This window comes from Anas acuta, chromosome 5, assembly GCF_963932015.1.
Source record: "Anas acuta chromosome 5, bAnaAcu1.1, whole genome shotgun sequence".
Lineage (NCBI taxonomy): Eukaryota > Metazoa > Chordata > Aves > Anseriformes > Anatidae > Anas > Anas acuta.
Window position 1 is genome coordinate 5,017,065 of NC_088983.1, and position 19,782 is coordinate 5,036,846.

At 45.2% G+C, this 19,782-nt stretch overlaps 1 protein-coding gene across 3 annotated transcripts in view; it reads right to left on the bottom strand.

Moving 5' to 3' along the window:
* ARMH4 (armadillo like helical domain containing 4) overlaps nucleotides 1-19,782 on the bottom strand; it is a 53,738-nt gene that overhangs the window by 17,613 nt on the left and 16,343 nt on the right. For all 3 annotated transcript variants that reach the window (XM_068682411.1, XM_068682412.1, XM_068682410.1), the window contains exon 5: nucleotides 13,108-13,359. In XM_068682411.1, coding sequence (XP_068538512.1) covers nucleotides 13,108-13,359 — 252 coding nt within the window. The remainder of the gene's footprint in view (nucleotides 1-13,107; nucleotides 13,360-19,782) is intronic.

Sequence of the window (19,782 nt, forward strand, 5' to 3'; positions counted from 1 at the left end):
TGGAAAATGAACATTCCTGAATAACTCCTGATTTTGCTGCCATCATCTGTTCAAATACCAAGGAAGCGATTTGACATGCGAGAACCTTCATGAAATTATCTGGATAAAGCTCACAACTTAATCTGCTTTCAAAGCAGCAGCAAATGGTTGTTGTCTAAACGCTGATGGCCACTCTGTGCAGCTCAACATGAAGTGGAACAAAGTTTGCTGTTCACCTGACAGGTGTATCAGGGTCTGATCAAGGCTCCCTCCTCCTCTGTGGCTCCTTGTACCAGGCAGGTCTCATTCAGCCCGTGCTGATCCGGTGCTTCGTGCTCACCAGGTGAGATATGAAGAGGGGCAGAGCTCAAAGGGGGCTTCCCTCCTAGCTGTGGGGCACGCACTCCTCCTGAAACCACCAGGTCCTTGTCAGATGATGGGATGTGTCTGGCTCATGTGCTCCATCACACGCAGAAACTCAACTCATTCCCCAAGAAAGTGGGGAGATCTTTGTCTGAACTCACTGCAGGCAACTCTCACCCCTGGGCTGGAAGGTTGTTAGGGCACAGCAACGCCCACCAAGGGGAGAGGAGGAAACAAAGGTCAAAAAAGACAAGAAGCAGCAGCAGGGGAAGGCACAATGAAATATTAAAAGACTTTTGCCAGGAGTCTGTGTCTCCTGGTGTGCAGATAAATCTCCACATTACATGCTAAAAGTAATCAGCCTGGAGAAAGACACAGGCATTTCATCAGGCTTCAAGCAGGGGGCTGCTCGCTTATCTTCCAAAAAGTCTCGCAAAATCCTGCAAGTAAGTCAGTGAGCAAGCTCTAATCTCAAAGTCAATGCTAATAGCCTTCCCTCAGAAGGAAATTATTATCCAACAGCACATTTCAGAAATACACAAAGCCAAAAAAAAACAGGTTAGGAGCCAGAATTTTCTTCTGGCTGTTTTTTAAGTATCACAGCCCCTTGGTCAGGGGAGCTCTGGGTTGCATTTTCTTTTTCTTTTTCTTTTTTTTTTTTTTTCTTCATTTAAAACAGCAAACAATATGCACAGGGAATTTCTTGGGGAAAGATTTCCTTTTCCACAGCATGAGCAAAACCTCTCTGGATCACCTAAAATCTGCAAATCTTTGCAGGTACAGAAAGAGTAAAACCACTGAGCACTTCTGAAATGTAATTCTACACATGAAAGATAAATTACTGGCCTTGTCCTGTAATGCTGTGAATTGCTTGACAGATTCAGGCAATTACTGATCAAACCCAGTTAGAGGTTTGATCGACAGACCAGGTGAACTGTTGACTCAAACCAGTTCATCACAACATCCCGATTTATAAATCTGTACATTTACAGAGAAATGCTATTTGTCCACATTTATTTGAACTCCCCCAAGGCATACAGGAGCTGAAGTTTCATTTTCAAAGCCATTTTCTAAGAGATAACAAACAGAGCCACTAAAGCCAAGAGCTGACAGACCACACGTCACAGGACAAGCTTTTGGACCCACAACCTGGGCAGCTGTGGGAATCCACAGGCATTTTATGCATACAAGAAAATTTCCATCCAAATATCCATGACAGTGAATGAGACCCTGTGAAACAGAGAAGAGAAAGCCTACCTGGTGCCTTGCTGAAAAGGCCACTACTTTCCGTGCTAGTGCACAATCTTTTCTGCTTTGAGCACTCAAGATATGATCCTGGCTGTGCTGCGAGGGGAATTAGTTCAGCCCGACAGTCGCAAGCGCTGCAGGCAGAGCAGCCAAATACAAAAATGAGTCCTCAGCAAGAGAAGGGGACGACGTGAACTCGCACTGATGTCTGTACTCTGCTGCACGTCTGGCCCCTGAGCTAAATTATCAACAGGCTCATGCCTCTGATTTCCGAATAACAATGCTTTATGTGGAGCTCTGTGAACCTGAAAGGCACTGCACAACAAGAGCCTAGGGAGGTGCCTTGGGTTACTGAGTCACATCTCCCTGCAGCGAGCAAAACCAGCTGGTTGCTGGGGTTTCTGTCCTTGGAACAAGGCTAAGGGCTTCAGGGCAAAGCTTGTGCTGAAGGAAAAGCACATGAGAGCGGCTGTACTGGATCAGCTTCATGACATAACCCATCCCTGAACGCTCACCAGACAGCACAAAAGCAGGGCAAACTCACAGGGCTCAATCTCCAGCCCGTGGCCATTTACTGCTGATCACGTTACCTCTTCAGCCAGCTTCAGTACACACTTTTGTCTCAGCAGCTATCAATATTTTTGTTTATCAGCCAAAAATAACACAGAGAGAAAACAAAGGAATTTCTGGTGAATTATTCCTATCATTGTAAGCGCTGAAAGCCCACCTGAGATGCTATATTTGTGTAATAAATGCTCTATAAACTCATAAAGAGAGACAGTATCTGCTCTAAAGAACCTGAATGAACAAGACACAGAGAAGCACTGATACCTGCCTATTTATGGATGCCAGGACTCAGGAAAAGGAGAAGTAAGGGATTTGCTCAAGGTCACATAAGAAAGAAGTGGCACTGCTTCTTTCTGAAATTAAGCAGAGGAGAGCAGGCTATCCTTTTGGTTGCCTTTTGGTTCTTCTTCCATGTACTTTTTCCAGCTTTACTACATCCCCGTCTAGATGGGTAGAATCACACAGAGTATTTATGGTCAGAATGATGGCTGTTATTCTGCCCTCTGCTCCTTTTCCCCCCTCATCCCACCAGGCCAGGGTTCATACAGTAACATCCTCCCCTTCCTCTCAGAAGGATCTGGACCAGAGGATTTGCTTTAATTTCTACTCCCTGCCAACCCAGCCTCCAGATGACCATCCCAACTCACTGTTACAGTGATAGGACTAACAATAAAAATAACTCTCAGCTTAAATTTCAGCCCCCGGAACATGACTGTCCCTAAAAGTTTCTCAAGGATCTGTTTTGGAAATGTTCTCTAGGCTTTCCTCCTCACCCAGGCATAAATAAATCCTGTTTTCTTCCATGATTCAGCAGGGATATTTACTTTGAGTGTTCACACCCACCCATCCCAAGCTCAAGGTGACTCAGGAGAGAAGCTCTGCATCGCTACCCAGGGCCTGGAAAGCTCCAGCCCCGTTAGCAGAGCCTGGGTTTAAGCACCACGGAGCAGAGAAGGGAAAGAAAAGGCATATGACCATCAGGTCACGAGGAGCAAACCAGGTTCCAGCCGGGCTCTGGAGCATTCGTGCCTCATTTGTAAATCTCCCTCGTTACCTGCCTGCAGAACCACAGGGTCGTGCACAGAAATACCGAGCCCATGACACGATTCTTCTCTGTGCGGGTGTTGCTGTCTTCAGAATGGGATACGAGAGCGAGCGCCGTAACGGATGCCTTGAAGCAGATTCAGAATACATGAAGAATTATGAGTTCCACTGGCTTTTTAAACCCTCATATCCATCTTCAGAGCCCACACATTAGTGACTACTCAGTGCTTAATAACTACTCATTGCTGCTGTCAGTTAGCACCACTGAAGCGTGCGTTCCCTGCAGCAGGTGATTCAGATCAGGGGACGGCAGCTCTAGGCAGCAGATACCTATTGGAGGACTATATCCCTGCCCAATAAGCCCCAGAGCATCTCCTAAATCAGCAGCATATTGTTTACAACCAAGTGAAACCCACCCCTCATAAATAGCATCCCCAGAAATGTGTTCCAGCTACGGGAGAGCACATCTCTTCATCAAGGCTCGCCTTTCACTCCAATGCTTCACTCAATCCTCTACACAACACTCCCTACAGCCAAAAAAATAAAAAGAAACTGCATTTAGCCACGTTTTCCAGATAGAAGAAATACCCAAGAGGAAGGTATTTTCCTGGCAGGCTGTCACCTGCCAGGCCATACGGGTGGTGTGGGGAGAGGGAGGTGACCCAGAGCCCTCTGAGATCCCCCATGGGTGTTAGATCCATCCCTGAGCACACCACAGAAAGAACATCACGTCCCTGGGCGTGCAAAACTGCAAAACTGGTCTCTGCAAGTACCTGAGCAGTCAGAGGGAAGCAGGGGAGGTGTGGGGAAAGCAGCCTAGAAAAGGAACAAAATGGAGAAAATTGGGAGAGCTCCTGGGCTCGCTTCACATTAATAAATCCTCAGGCACTGATGGCATTGCCAGTATATTAAAAGAAATGATAGGTTATTGGGAACAGCTCTGCTGAAACCCTTTATTACATCCCAGGCTTGGATGAGGCTGTGATTAGAGTTATTCAAACACAAGGCAAAAAAAATAAAAGGAAGCAAAAGCCTCCAGTAATTCTCACCGTATCGACCCCTCTTGGTGATTAATGCTGATACACAGCGTTTTTGCAAAACACCAATTGCCTGCAGTTTGAGGTAATTATTTTATTGTCAGTCAAAATCCAAGCACTTTACTTATTTCCAATACGTGTCCCTAACTCGCTCTCAGGCAGGGCAGGATTTATATGTTTATCAAGAGAGCATCCTTCCAGGAAGGAACTTAGATCTCCTTTGATCCTCAAGTCATCTTAATTTGAGCAAACACCAGCGGGGAGGCAAGTTTAGCATCAGTCATCTGTAGCTTGCACTGCCCAAGCGGAGAGAGAACATATCTACTTTCTCATTAGAAAGGAATATTTTAAAACCATCTTCTCAATAAATTACCATCACTCTTCCTGGTACTAGTCGCAACGAGCTCTTTTCCTCCATTTTTCTCTTATCACTCTGCGATCGGAGGCTACATTTTAACCCAAAAGATCAGGCTCTGACGCAAATCCCCAGAAGAGGAGAGGAAATTCAAGGCCAAGGAAGCTTTACATTCCCTCTCTCCATTTTTTTTTTTTTTTTTGAGGGCTGAAATGTCATGAAAATAGATTTTTTGCACTGTAGTATATATGTATCACTACTAGAAAATAAATCTGACTTCTCCAACGTAAGGGCAAGTCTCATTTCACGAGGTGAAGGCCACCTAGACGAGCACATCAAGCACAAATTAATAACTCTGACCCAGGGAGAGCTGCTAGCCTGCCTTTTTTTCTTCAATCAAGCTAAGTGACTGCTGCAGCCCAGTGGGAGAGGGGGCTGAACGCCATCTCCTCTGCCTGAACGGAGCTGGGATTTCTGACATATAAAAGCCAGAGGATAGAGGGCGAGGCAAGGCATGCTGAAATGTGACACACCGAAAGTGCAGACTTGAGAAGGAACGGGATTACTGCAGATTAAAAAGACAGCCGAGACACTTGGGTTTCTGTTACAGCAGGGCTGACAGACAGCAGGACGGACGGACTGTGCCAAAGCAGCTGACAGCACCGTGCACGCACAGGTGGTGCTGGGCTGCTCCAGCCTCTGCAGTACGGAGCAGTGCTCTGGCTAATGGACCTCACCCCTTAATTCAGGCAGAAAATTAAAAATTCAGATAAATTACCTGGAGTAGTAAGTGCCGAGCCATGCTCCAAGGCAGACACATCCGAATTGTTGGACTGCCACTAATGGATGGATGGAACCAGACAGCTGGAGAAGGTCAAAACGTTCAGCTGCTGGTGGGATCCCACACTTTGGGCGAGGAGGATGGCAGTGCCAAAAAAAATAATGCCCTCTACACCTGCCCCCAGCTCCTGGGGGCAGCACTTGAGGACTGATAACGAGTAGGCTTAGCTAATCTTACCCTCAGATGGTTTTAACTAGAGGCTCATGGCAGGGCTGCTGTTTCAAAGTGATGTATCAGAGGTGGTGACAGTGCTGCTGTTTCTCAACATACGCCAGCAAAAATGTCAGGGCTAAAATACCAGCTTGAAGTTTCCTGCTAGAAGTTTGTGTAGAAAGGCCCCAGCTGCCTTCCCCTTCCTTTTGACAAATTGCAGGCACACTTTCTTTTACCGCAAGCTTTATTTCACCTGTTTCTGACAGCTGTTTGCTTCCAGAGCTGGGTATGAGTGACCAAGTCTCATATCTTCTGTTCCACTCATTGCTACCCCCTTCTCTTGGTCTTTATTTCTGCTCTGAGGACAATGTCAGAAGAGCTCCCAAAAGGAAGAGCGTGGCACTGCCAGCTCCTCACCTTTAAAACACGCAGGCTGCATTGGCAGTGGCACAGCAGTCTCGTGCCAGATGTAAAAACGCAGCAGACACGATCCTTACAGCACTTCAGGACGAAATTTGACAACAAGAAAAGGCTGACTGATGTGAATTATTCTCTTTTGGGAGCTGCTCTGTCATTATAAAAGCGTATGTCACAACAAGCCAGGAAAGAGAATTGCTGTTGCTGAGAGATATTTGGATGCAAAATTTCCCTTGACAAGGCAAGCCTGATTGAATGTTAGCCTGCTGTAGGACTGAGGTAAAACCATGAGCAAACTCTTAAAACAGTTAAAACGAAGTAATTCCAAACAGTGCACATCCTTACGAGGAACAGAGACCAGAGATTCATGCACAGGCTGACGATGGGAGCTTTATTACCGATCTGGAGAGGGAAGGGAAGCTAGTGAGGAGCATATGGAACCGTATAAATTACTTGAAGCACCCAGGAAGACAGTAAAAATAATCATCTCTATCGGCGAGACTGCTCATTTAAGTCTGCAGCCGTCTGGAAGACAGACCTCGCGCGGCCAATGCTGTGCGCAACAAAACATCCATAAACACACACGGGGCAAAGCTAAGGAGGGCAGGACTGCTGCGAGCAGCCACGCTTTGAACAAACACACCACGAATTGCAGCTGCTGCTTATCCTGGCTCCTGTCAGCCACTCTCATCTGGGACTTCTGTGTGCTCGGTTCCTTCTGTTGGAATGGTGGCTCCGTCTTACCAGTGTATTTTCTCCCATGTGTGATCCCTTGTACTTTATCCAGGGAGAAATGCAGGTGCAAAGTCCTTCCCCAGGCACATCAGCAGGAGAATGGCAATGCCCAGGCATTGCTTCCTGCACCCGACACAAATCCCTGCTCTGCTAAAGGCTCCCTGTGAAACCGATGGGGTCACTTGGCCTCTCCGTGTTTTTCCTTAGCACCTGTAAGACATGGATAACCTCCCCAGGGTAATTAAGGAGATAAATGCATTAAAGATTAAAAGGCGCTCTGATATTCCAATAACACGAGCTGTTAAGAGTGCCTAAAATAGATCCATTTGGGGCAGCAATTAAAGAACACACTACTAACTTCTGAGTCTCAGATTCTGTCCGCCTAATGCTGGCTATTTTTGCCCACAAAAGCATTAATCCCAGCTTCCTGTAAAAATGTCATTTCAAAATTTTACCATCTTCCGCTACTCTGCTGCTGCTGCTCTGCCTTACCACCACTAATCAAAGTGATATAGGTTGCATGGTTTTTGTAGTATAATTTGCAGCCACAGATCTGCAATACAGCTATTTTCTGTTAGTCAGAGCTGCAAATATGTTTATCCCTTAAAAAAAAACACGTGCTTCCAAAAACGTGTGTTTATTAGGTAGCGACAAGGCACTTGCATAACGGAGACAGTTTTATGGCTTTCCATTATTGTATGAACCAAGATCATACACACAAGTACACAAAACAAAGACTGGGTATATATTCTGGAAACTGCATGTTGAGAATGATGTTGACACACTTCACAACTTCTTTATAACTCTGCTGATTTTTTTTCTATGTTTAATTTCCCATCTACAGCAGTGGTCCAAACTCCACCGTGTACAATATCTACATGGGTAGATGGAAACCAGTAACAGATGCTGCGATATCTAGCAACTCATGGGACTTCTCGTGAGCTGCAGCACGATCACATAGCCCTGTAACGTGGTACTGCTGTTGCCTTGCTATGAGGTTGTAAGGCCTCAGGACGGAGGCTTGTCAGGCTGTCTGAAATTTCCTTGACCTACCTACAGCTTTGTTTTCCTTGATTTAGCTGCAGCAGCATTTTTTTCTACCTGACGGTGCCTATGGCTATTATGTTTTACTTTTGTTTATTTTTGTGCAGTACTGAATGGTTTTAGGACTCTAACATAACGGTTCCATATGGGAAAACACATGCCAGGTATGAAAAAAAATCCTCAAGTAATGGAGATACAGTGCTGAGCTCTGCCATAAGACACGAGATCGCTGGCACTGGAGTCCCCATGTCCATAAGCAACACGCCAATGGTCAGCTAAAGAAATATAGATCCGGACAAAAATGTTTTAGGATAAAAAAAGAGAACATAAAGAGTATCTAAAATACATAAAAGCCACCATAAATAGCTAACTGAGATGTAATATGGAGCTGCAGATCAATAAAGAAAGGGCAAGATGAAAAATTGTGTCAGTAAACGCATAAAAATGACTTTAACTGTATCCTAGACTGAGGAAGAAGAAACTATCAACATGAACTTTATATTCCTCCAGGCAAAGGACTGCAGATGTTGCTGACCCCACGCTAACAAGCCCACCAGTAACCCCAGAATGAAGCCACTGACCTTAATGCTAACAGATGCGAGGGAAGGGTGAGCGTAACACCAGGAAAAGGCACAGAAACCAAGAAGCGTAGGTACAGCAATTGTACCAGCATAATTATTTCCTCTTTTTTTTTTTTTTTTCCTGTTATAATAGCTATATCTAGTCTAATAATAATTACAATAATTAAATAGTTAAGATTTCAATTATATTAGCAGTAAATTCTTGGTTTTGGGTACAGACGAGATATGCCTTCTCTCTGCCCATAAAACAAGATTTTGAGCATAACAACAGGTTCCTCTGTTAATGTTTTTGGTTCAAATCCATTTCTCCTCTGTTTACTGTTATCTCATATTAGTGGTGGCTTAGGATAAGCAACTGCTGGGTTTCAGTCAACATCTTTAAGAACCAAATTCCACCATAACCCTTTATGTAGATGATGTGAGCCATGTATTCAAAAAGTCACAACCCTGTAAGCCTCAAGAAGCAAATCCCAGTGTTGCTCCAAATAACTCCATACATATTGAATGCACAAAGCAAACTAACTTTAAGCCCCAAAGCAGCAAAGTTAGAGGATTAGCAAATTGCCCCGGTCCTCCTCCCCCTACCTGATTGTGGACCAAAAAAAAGATAATTTCTTATTCATTCCCAGAAAGCCCAAGTTTCCTGCCCGTCTGATGTTCTCCAAACAGTTTGTGTTCACCTGCTACATGCCACTCAGGTACGAATCCAAAAAGCAGACAGGTCATCTCAGAGGGATCCCAAAGAACTGCAAACATGTCCTTTGCTAGCAACATCTGGATACAAAGCATTTGAACAGGACACCAACAGAGATCCCAAAGCATATTCAGACCTTCCTTCTCCAGAGACACAGGCCATCAGAGCAGCATTTGGAGGATCAACTTCTATTTTTTTTTTTTGGTCTAAATATTGCCATTTAGAGAGTAAACTGATGTACTATAAAACTGACAGCCTCATTACTGGTGGATATAAATTGCTTTTGCTCAGCTGGAGTTAATGTAGGACCATCTGACTTCCCAGAATTGACATTTTTAATGATCCTCTTTCTCTGGCATTTTTTCATTGACCACTACAAAAATCCAAACTGTCTCTTGCTTTGCCAAGCTGTCTGTGGATCAAGTCACTCATTCTCTAGGGATTTTCGGCATGTCAGCTATCAAAGTAAACTCAATAATAACTGACCTGAGTACAGCTACTCTGATACTTCTGGACCCTTCTGTGCTATGGATTTTAGAGTTAAATCTCAAAATTCTGAAGGCCAGAGGAGAGATGCACCCCAGGAGAAGGATGTATGTGCAAAGCATTTAAACGATGGAAGATGCCAACTGTAAAAGTTTGATGTTTAGGGAGCAAAAAAAAGAGAATCCAGAAGAAACAAGCCCATTCCTCTTCTCCATTTAGCAGAACAGTGACAGAAACAAACACAGGGGTAGAAAAATTGACTGCAGTGTGTGTACTGTAATTTACTCCAGAAGAAACATCTTCAGTTATCTCCTAGAGAAACCAGTCATTAATAAAGCAGACTGCAGTAACTTCACAGGATCTGTTGCAAGCTACTGAGTCAATAATCTGCAAACTGAAGTATACAAATTCACGTTGTCCTGGTCACAGGACTGCATTGCCCTGTCTCCTCTGGTGTGCCCTTACCTTGTACCTCACTGAGTACTGTTACCTTTCTTCAGGACTTCCCTTACCGTGCCATATCCCAGGTTAAGCAGAATAACCTCCCCTCTAAGCCATATTTCATTTGTGCAGAATGGGAAATTCTTCACTCCTCAGCACTGCTTGTGGATCCCAGGGAAGAGCTCTGCACCCCCCTGCCCACTCCCAAGACTCACCGTGGGCTGAGACAGGCAGGTGCAGCATGCCCCAGCCCAGGTGGATTCAGAACTGCGGTCCTCCCTTATCCAGAGCTGTGACTAGGGATGTACTGCGGTTATGAAGCTGTCTTAAAATGAAAGTCAAGTTAATTTTAGCTGTAGAAGAAAAGCACTTAAAGGAAATGGATTTCAAAGAGCTACCTTTGGAAGAAAAGCACTTAGAGAAAAAGGGTTTCAAAGAGTCTATGCACGTGTCCAGCACATCTGAAGTTTTACGAGCCCTTCACAGTACGCCTGGTCTCTCCACACACTCCAGCAGAACGATGTGGGCAGCTCTTCTGGCCTCTTGTCAGGTTTGGGGTATTTCTTTTCTTCTTAACAATCCACCTCCTGCTGGCACAAGCTATATATTTTTTTCCATCCTGGCTGTTCTCCTTTCTGAGCACCCCTGCTAATGTGCACCATAAAGAAGCATGCAGCCAGGACCAGGTACACACAGAGCACCAGCCCTGGCTGTGCACACTCACCCTGGACAAGGGACCTAAGAAAAAAAAACCCACGTGGCACAAGTGGGAAGATGGGAGAAGAAGCCCAGCACTGCTCACGTCTGCCATGGAGATGCTCCAGCCTTGTTGGCATCTCCTTCTCCCCATCCACTCCCAGCACAGAGCACTGTGAACACCTGGGTTCAGTTCCTTGCGTGGCCTTGGGTTTTCCAGGTGAGCTGATGCAAGTCCTTGGTTTTCTTTGTGCCTCTGTCTAAAGCACAGCTAATTTCCCTTCCTCTTAGGAGCACTGTAGATGGGGAAGATGAGCACATAAGCACACTCTAGATGGGGAAGGAGCCGATATCAAAAAGACGTTTAGGTCATCTAGCCAGAAAAAGAATAAATGGCTCTTTATGAAAGTGTTTACCTAGTAGGATAAGAGAGGTGAGTCAAAGTATAGAGTGATCCCACCACTCCCCCTCCTTTCTCCACACCATCAGCACAGAAGTCCCACCCAGCCCCTGAGGATGAGCTCTGTTCACCCCCTCCCTCGTGGCAGTACGCACAGAATGCAACAGCTTCAAAATGAAGGCAAGCCAAACTATTTGGAAGCAGTGATGCATAACTCAGTGAGGCACTTACACAGAAAGCAGAAATTCACACCTGCCCAGTCCTTCAGGTGCCTGGGCTTTGGCACTTTGCAGCTGAACTAACGTGACAGACCTCACAGCAGGCTCCTCCAATTTGCATGAGGGTAAGTAAAATACATGTGAGGGACAAAAACCTTGTGTTTTGTCGCACAGTCAACGCATTCGAAGTCTGAGCTTTTTGGAAAGACAATCTTGTCAAGGTCTAAGAAAGAGAAAAGGTGGTAGAGGATGAAAGCTGCAGGATGCAGTAATAATAAACATCAGAAACAGAACTGGGTCCCATACGTTCAGAAAAAGATACCGTAAGGAGCATCCTGCTCCTAACAAATAACAACACAAGGAGTGTTAAAGCTACAAGGTGTTTCACAGCCCAGCACCACTTATTTTCTGTGCATAGTTATTAAAGCCTCTCCAGGCAGAGAGGTTTGTCGCACACCAGGGTACCTTCAGCCTCTGGCTGCTGCTTATTCTCCTGCCTCATTACCAAGGTACCTGATGGGCATCATAACCCCGTGTTTCCTGTGCTTTTCCTCCCAGCACTGTCACGTATCTCTCTAATCCAGCTTGCCAAAGCCGGCCAGAGAGCCACTAAATATTAGAATTATTCCCCTGACACAGCTCCTGTCCAGCCTGGTGGCACAATGGGACATGTGAAGCAGATCTGACATGAACCACCCGAAACAATGCTTTTCAGGCAAGAGTTAGTGGGACGGGGAGATACCAGACTTGATGCAAACTCAGCCCAAAAAGGGCAACCTTCTCACAGGGCTCTTGAAATAAGTTATTTGATTCATTTCAAAGGAAGCCAATAACACTCAAGCTGGCTGTAAATAGGACCACATAGGGAGAAACATCAGGTTATGTCACATCTATAAATCCAGGGGAGGTGACAGTTGATATAACTCAACATATAAGAGTTTTGGGGTTTCTGCGTTTGATGAGCCTCTCAAAACAGCTGGATCACTACTAGTCACACAGAGACTTTCCCTACAGACGTGGTTCAACTCCCACTGATTCACCTGAAAGGTTCCCCCTGCTTTTGATGGAGTGTGGCTTGGAAATTGAATTTGCTACAAAATGATCCCAGTACCCTTCCCAAGTAGCCAAACTGGGCTAATTCTACCTTGTCCCATACCAGCTTTGACTCACGTCAGATGGACAGCACACATGCAAACAGGAATCAGCTAATTCTAGGCAGAATAAATTAGCCCAGCCATAAAGCACAGGTTCTATATATACAGTGGGAATAAACTATATAAAGTTTTATACAGGCCTAGCAGGTCTGTCTTGCTTAACCACCACGGGGTCCCATGCCTGAGCATACAACACTGAAGAAATGTCAGAAAAATGGCACAAGAATGCTGCTGAACTAGCAATGGGCTGATTAGCAACCACCCTATTTGCTTCATCCTCACAGGACTTATATGCCCACACCAACCCAACTCATGCAAAGGGCACTGAAATTTCCCCAGGAGTCTCACCTGAGCAGTATTCATTTTTCCACCCTCGGAGCCACACAACACTAAGCTGTGGGAATGAAGGAATAGGTCTGGAGTATTCAGAAAGGCTGTCCCCAAACTAAAACCTCATGGCACATCACCTGGGACCCATCCCAGTTCGTCACTGGGGGACGGGGTTTCCTCAGAAATGCTCCTGCTCTGTGTTTAGCGACAGAGCTTGAAGGCCAACCCATGAGGCCACCAACACAACGGGATGTCCCATGCAAAGTGAAGAGCAAGAGACATGTCCACCATGAGGATAAGGGAAGAAAGGACTTTTCCTCTTACCCAGACCCTGGTTCTGCTGCTCCCACTCGATGGTGTCGGGAACCTGGTAGGACACCCCGGCCAGCTGGGCCGCGGGGTTTTCCAGGCCAGCTATGGGCTCCTGGGAGGTCTCGCCTGGAAGCGTGAAACCTGGCAGCTCCGTGTCACCTTCCAAGCTTTCATCCATCGAATCTATGTCTTTGTCCTCTTCATCTTCCTCTTCCTCCTCTTCTTCTTCCTCCTCCTCTTCATCCTCTTCCTCTTCCTCACCCTCTGGACAGAGAAAGACAAAAGTAGCATCAGGAAAGGTCCCACAAGGCAGAAGGTTCTTACATCTCTATCAGCGAGCACTGAGACAGCCCGCTGCTACCACCTCTCTAAAGGCAAAGTTGCACCTTTCCTTTTAGTTATAAAGACTCGAGGACTTCTGAAGCCACAAGTTCTGTCCAAGCTATTTAATAGCTACTAACAGAACCACCCACTGCGAAAAAACAGCGCCTGGAATAACGACATAATTGAATTTTCAGTGGTTAATTTTTCAAAGCTAAAAAATAATGCATAATGTTCATGCACTTTACCTAATTTACACGGTGCTCTGCTCAGCCCTTTAACAAAAAAACTCCTGGAGCACCCAGCTTGGGTGAGCCATCACCCAGCAGCTGAGGAGCTGGTTTAGCTGGGGGGGGGGGGCGAAGACCAAATTAATAACTAATGACCCAGCCAAAGGTCAATAAGTTGGAGCAATAAGTTGGAGCAGCTTGGGTGGGACACCCCAGGAGCTGGATGTGTCGAACCTGTTGTAAGTAAAGCAATCTGCACCTTATCAATTGTGTGATGTTTCACCCTTTTCCCTTCTGCTCTGGGATCCCCAAAATAACCAAGAAACTAACTAGGGAACTTGGGGGGGATCTATTTAATTGGTGGCTATCCAGCTTACTAATTAACGGGGGGAGCTGGCCTCTGTTTCAGAGTTCAGAACACCTAGAGAAATCAATGTACATCATAAAATCAAGGCGTTCACAGTGCTGTTACATAGCATTTCCTTTCCTTCCAATAAAAAATTTGCTTTAAAGCACTACATGTTTTTTCCAGCTCACCAGACAGGACAATTCCTCTCGCCACCTTTCAGTTTTAGCCCTGCATTTCATACAAATGAGCTGCTGCTTGAATTCCGCTGCATCATTCTGCTACAGCATGCCTTTTGGTATTTGGAAAGGAATGATCGCTCCTGTAAACAATTACACCATGCAGAGCATCTAATGGAGCCTACAGGGATGTAGTTCGCCACTTAAATTCCCATTACATTTTACAGACAGCTTTTGTCTTATAATGTGCCCATCATTTCAAACCAACGTTGGAATTTTCTCTCTCAAGCTGCATGTTTCCATACAAAACACACAGCCTCTGTACACACAAGAACAGAAAACAGAGAGCGCTTGTAGGAAACCTGCAAAGATGACTTCAAGTAGGTCTTTTGCCTCTGCTGAGAGCAACACAGCTATAAACAAAAGATTTCCAAACTTCAATAGCAAAGATGCTAAACAGCCAGCACACTGGAGAACGGGACCATGAACACACTTTCCCTAGATGGACTGGATGAAAAAGCAGTCAAGAGAAAACAGGGATCAGATTTTATCTCTGAAAAACTAGCTTGGAACAATGTTTTCAGAAGGTTCTTGTGATTTTAGCAAGCTAATTGGAGGCACCTGCCAGGAGCTAATTTTGAAGGAGCAGATATCCATCTCTGCACCTCCAAACCCTAGCAGGCAGTCAAGCTGAACACCCGAATCGAAGTGCCAAGGCTGCTTATCACATCTAAATCACCCAGCCACATCAATCATCCCACAGCCACAGCATAAGGATGAGAATAATGCATAACCCTCACAGCACAAGCTATGTTGTGCTCCTAGCCACGGCAAGGAGGAAAAAAGGGCTCTTGACTCGTTTCTTTTTCTTCTCTATAGCTCGTTCACACGCCTGAAAACAGCTTTTTAACCCCCCATCCCAAAATGCTAACAGCTTGCCTTCCTGCAAGGTGCAGCACAGAGCACCACTTGGTGGTCACAAATAGGAATTAATGCTTCTAAAGAAATGCAGACTTCACAAATGTCAAGATTTCAGGTGCAGATGCACACCAGGAACCTGGCAGGCACGGACATAGCACCTGAAGGTACCGTGGGAAAGGAAAGGGCGCACACATCACACAGCTGAACCCCAAAAGCTGCAGGTTCGTGCCTCAGACAAGAGCCTTTTTACAAAATTACGTTTCTCCTAAACCAACCTCCTTGGACATTCAGAGCCCTCAGCAGCTGCTTCAAAGATAACAAGAGAATTAAAGGACCAAAACTGGAAAGGCTGGCAGATTCAGAAGGCACATGGGTTTCCACCTGCACATTCAACCCCTTGTGAATTACTTTGTGTGTTGTGCTTGTGCATATTTGCAACTCTTGGCTAAGGTTCTTCTTGCAAAGGAGGCAAGATAACCATACAATGAAACGTATCTCATGGTCAAGGCGCTAATTCTGACCAAAAAAAAATGCAAGTATGGTTTTCCTGGCTGCATGAGTCTATCCAAACCAGGCACTTGGGTACAGAGCAGGTGTACGAGCTCTTCTGAACATCTGGCGCTGGTCACAGGTGCCCCCTTGCCCACTACAGCAGACAGGCACACCACACACAGCAAATCATACTTTATTTTCTTCAATTGCATCAAATTCTAGCTCTTATTTACAACACACAATGTGAATCTAACAAAGCTCTGGAGAGATGATATCCTATCTCTTTTCCCTGTGACCCCAGGGCTTCAGCACCAAATCAGAGTCCAAGATGCCCGCAGTTTCTCCTGCAGTAAGGATAAGGTAAAATAAGCTAGGAGAAAATGTCTCATCTTCAAGAGTGGAAAAATGAAAAAATTGCATCATAAGCAATTAAAAAAATAAATTAAAATTTAATTAAAAATTGCTAAATAAGCAATGCATTCTGTAACAGGGGCTCACTTTTTCCTTCTTTTACACAGGAAAAAAAAATCAAGAAGTTTAACACCTCCCTGCTGTGATAACTGCAACCTAAGCAGCAGGAATCCCCATAAAAATGAGATTCCAGCTTCACCTGTCAAAGATTTTGGCTTTAGAGGACCTGACAACCCTATAACAGGCATTGAAGTGCTTGGTTGTGGAGAAGGTGTAAGAGAGCACCAAGAAAACAAATTTGAGACAATAAAAAGTTTTTAGGAGTGTTTGGTGAAAAATGCCTTTATTAATAGTGTGTAGAAACAGCAAAACAGCAATAGCTGGGCTTCATCATGGGGTCAGGGTGATTCATTAGCATCCCTGATGAAATCCATGGCATGGAATTTGCTACTGCAGGCTAGCCAAGAGTCCTTTGTGCCCTCACAACCCCCACGTAAAGAAGGGTGGGGACCCAGGACCCATCCTATGGCAAGGGGAGCATTAGGCCAGTTCTTCCCCCGGCCCTTCCAAGGGGGAACAGCCCCTCCATTCTCCACAGATAGCTCCAGCCAAGCTTTGTACTTCTTTGTAGTCTTCATACAGCTGCAGAAAGCCACACTCCCCCAAAGCAGGAGTAGATCCATGTTATTTGGTGTTAACAGCACAGGACAGTTGCTGTAAGCCCAAGCTGCTGACAAACACTATGAGCAAGGTAGTGGAATGTAGCAGCAGTAGAAACAGCTTTGGGGAATGTGCTACAAACAGGCCACAAAGGCACTGACAAAGTTTAGTTTTTGTGGTTTTTTTTTTTGTTTGTTTGTTTTGTGTTTTTTTTTTTTTTTTTTTTTTAAAGTATAATGCCATGTAACAAGCTGGAACTGAAGCACCTTTATCATAACCCCACTGAAGTGAGCAGGGCTTTGAGGTGAAGATACCAGCACTGAAGATGGGTGTTCAGATATTTTCCATTAACATTTACAAATGCTTTTATTCTTTAGAAGACTTTAGAACTCATTATTTGTCAGATTTCATGCACAGGAGAAATATCTTACTATTCCCTGAGCTGCAGCACTCTCACCAAACATTAATAGCCTCTTAGGCTGCAGTTGTTTTTTTTCTGGTGCCCAGCACTATGGGGTCTGAGTGCTTAAGAGCATCTAATGAGTGCCAACTATGTTGTGATTAACCAGAAGCCAATGCTAATTGGTTTCTAGCTGTGAGCCCACTTTTTGCATGACTTTTCAAGAAGGTGGAGCCCCCTCCTGTGCCAACACCAAGCAAAGCAGCCCAAGAGCTGAGTAACTGCTGCAGAGAGCTAGAAGAGCCCTAACACCTACCTGCACGAGGTACCTGAGAACACCACACACCAGGGACCCCAGGGGCTGCTTTGACATCTGCAACTGCCCCAAAGACAAAGGTGGCACACACCCCACAGCTCATTTTCTGCCCTCATCCACTCCCACCCACATAAGAAGCAGACCTGCGTAAATAAGGATAGGGTTAGGGAGGCCCATGACTACCTTCTCTTGCCAGGAATGGAAGAAGAGGCACTAAAAAGTCTCCACCAGCTCTTTTCTTCCCATGTGCTTGCAGTGTTGGAATGCAGCTCGTTTTCTGCACTGCTTTTATGATCACAGCTGACTATCAATCCATGAAGACCTTTCTAGGAGAACTTTCATCATTAATCTGTAGCTTTCCTGTGATCAGTATTAATGTCACCATCTGATATTTCCAAAATGCTGCCAAGAGCAATCAGTTGTGACAGAACCCAGCGTGGAAGGGGAAGGCTGGCAGAAGATGGGCTGTGCCCTGCCCAAGACAGCTTCTTGAGCTGTGCACAGGTATCCAGGGATGTACTGGGCACAAATCTGCAGGGTTTTTGTCCTGATAGTTCAGCTAAACCCATCTACTTCCCACATAAAGCTGCCTAGGGTGCCTGCAGGTTCATTACATGACTGTAGCCGTGTTTTGCTGTAGAAGAGGTGTTCACAGGAGGAATTCAACACCTGGCCTGCTGTACAGGTAAGGAAAGGGAACACTGCGAAGAACACATCTGTTGAATGGGATCCTATCTCACAAGGCAGGGCACTAAACCTACTACTATCCCAAGTTTCAAGAGGAGAGGAAATATCCCAAGTTTTTCTGTAGAAGAATGTTCTTGCAACATCTAGGAGAGGCAACAGGACAGCAGTGCTGAAATTTGGAGCTCCAGAATGTATTCAGCAGCCACTTGCCAAAAACCACTCCGCAGAAACTGGTCCCCAGCAGAGGGCCCTATGACATTGCTAAGACAGTAAAAGGAGAGATTTGGATTCTGATCCTAACCTACCCCCCACCCAAATCTGAGGCAATTCACACTTGCGTTCACTCCTGGTTTATCTCATTGCAGTGGAGCTGAGGCACTGAAGAGCTCGAGGGGAAAAAAAAGGCAAAAATGTGCAGCAGGGACCATGGGTCTGCTTCTGTATTAAGATCAGAAATGATCGTTCCTAAGAGCTGTATTTCCAGCAGCATTCACCACAAAATTGCTTTCACACTGAGCCAGGCTAAGGAGTAGATTTAGCAAAGCAGTGCTATTTTAAAGAAGAAAGATGAATACTGCAGAATAAACAGCACTGACTAACAAGTTAGCTCACTAGTTTGCTGCAGTACAGCTCCTCTGGTCCAGGGTAGGCAGTTGCTGAGCTGCCAACCAGTTAAAAAAGAAAGGCGATTTATCAAATTTTAATCAAATGAGGGTATGTGAATCAGTCCAGATTTAACTACTGTGACCTGTAAGTGGATAGACTGGAGGAAGACAAATAAAGAGTTTTCACTCTAAAACATTTTGTTGGGAGAAGTAGAGAGCTGTGGGCATGGCATTCCCCTACCCCAAAGAGGTCTCAAGCAGAAATGTTAATCACACTGAAAGTTTTGATGGTGCCACTTTAGAAGTCTCTAATTCAACTATACTACTTACTAAATGCTTCCTTTACTCTTGGGCTGTTAAGCTTTATTTTCTAGGCAAATCCATGGATGCAATCAGCACGGATCCATCACAGATGGATCTAGGACATGGACTAAGGGTGGATCTGTTATTATGGGCCACAGCCTCCAGGATACCAGAGTTACCTCAATTCCTATCCAATGCTATAAGGTAGGATGACTGCAAGCCCACTCCACTCATTTCTAGTCAGAGCTTCACACCACTGAGCATGAAGCTGTAGGATTATCCTGACGGAGGCTACAAACTGTCAGGGAAGTTTTGAGAGAGCTAAAGCAGTTCAGCATGGTTTGCCTTGCACCTGATGCCCAAAGCTCCATGGAGAAGCCTCATGAGCAAGCCTCCTACGTGTGCTGATGGACCCCAAGCATCAGTGGCTCCAGAGAGAAACTTGATAGAAGTGATCCTTGCAAAGCCCTCAAAAGAAACTGCCATACATCTTCTTACCTGAACCTGCCTCCCTAAAGCTGTGAGGGTGAACTAATCCCCAGATTAGAAAACAAGAACTAATTAAAAACTTTCACCCACACACTCCAACTACCATTCAATAGCCACTGTAGGGGGTTTGTCATTTTTGCTCTAGCTGAAAGATAAGCATGGGAAAGCTACGACATTTAGCTGGTGTTTAAGTGAACTCTAATTGTTTTGGACAAAATAAGAAGTCAGAAAAAGTTAAAAAGTTTCAAGCATAGCCTGGCCAGAACAGCAAGCAGAGAGGATCAGACCGAACCAGGCCCTCTAGGCAGCAGGAGGCAGAGCAGTGGC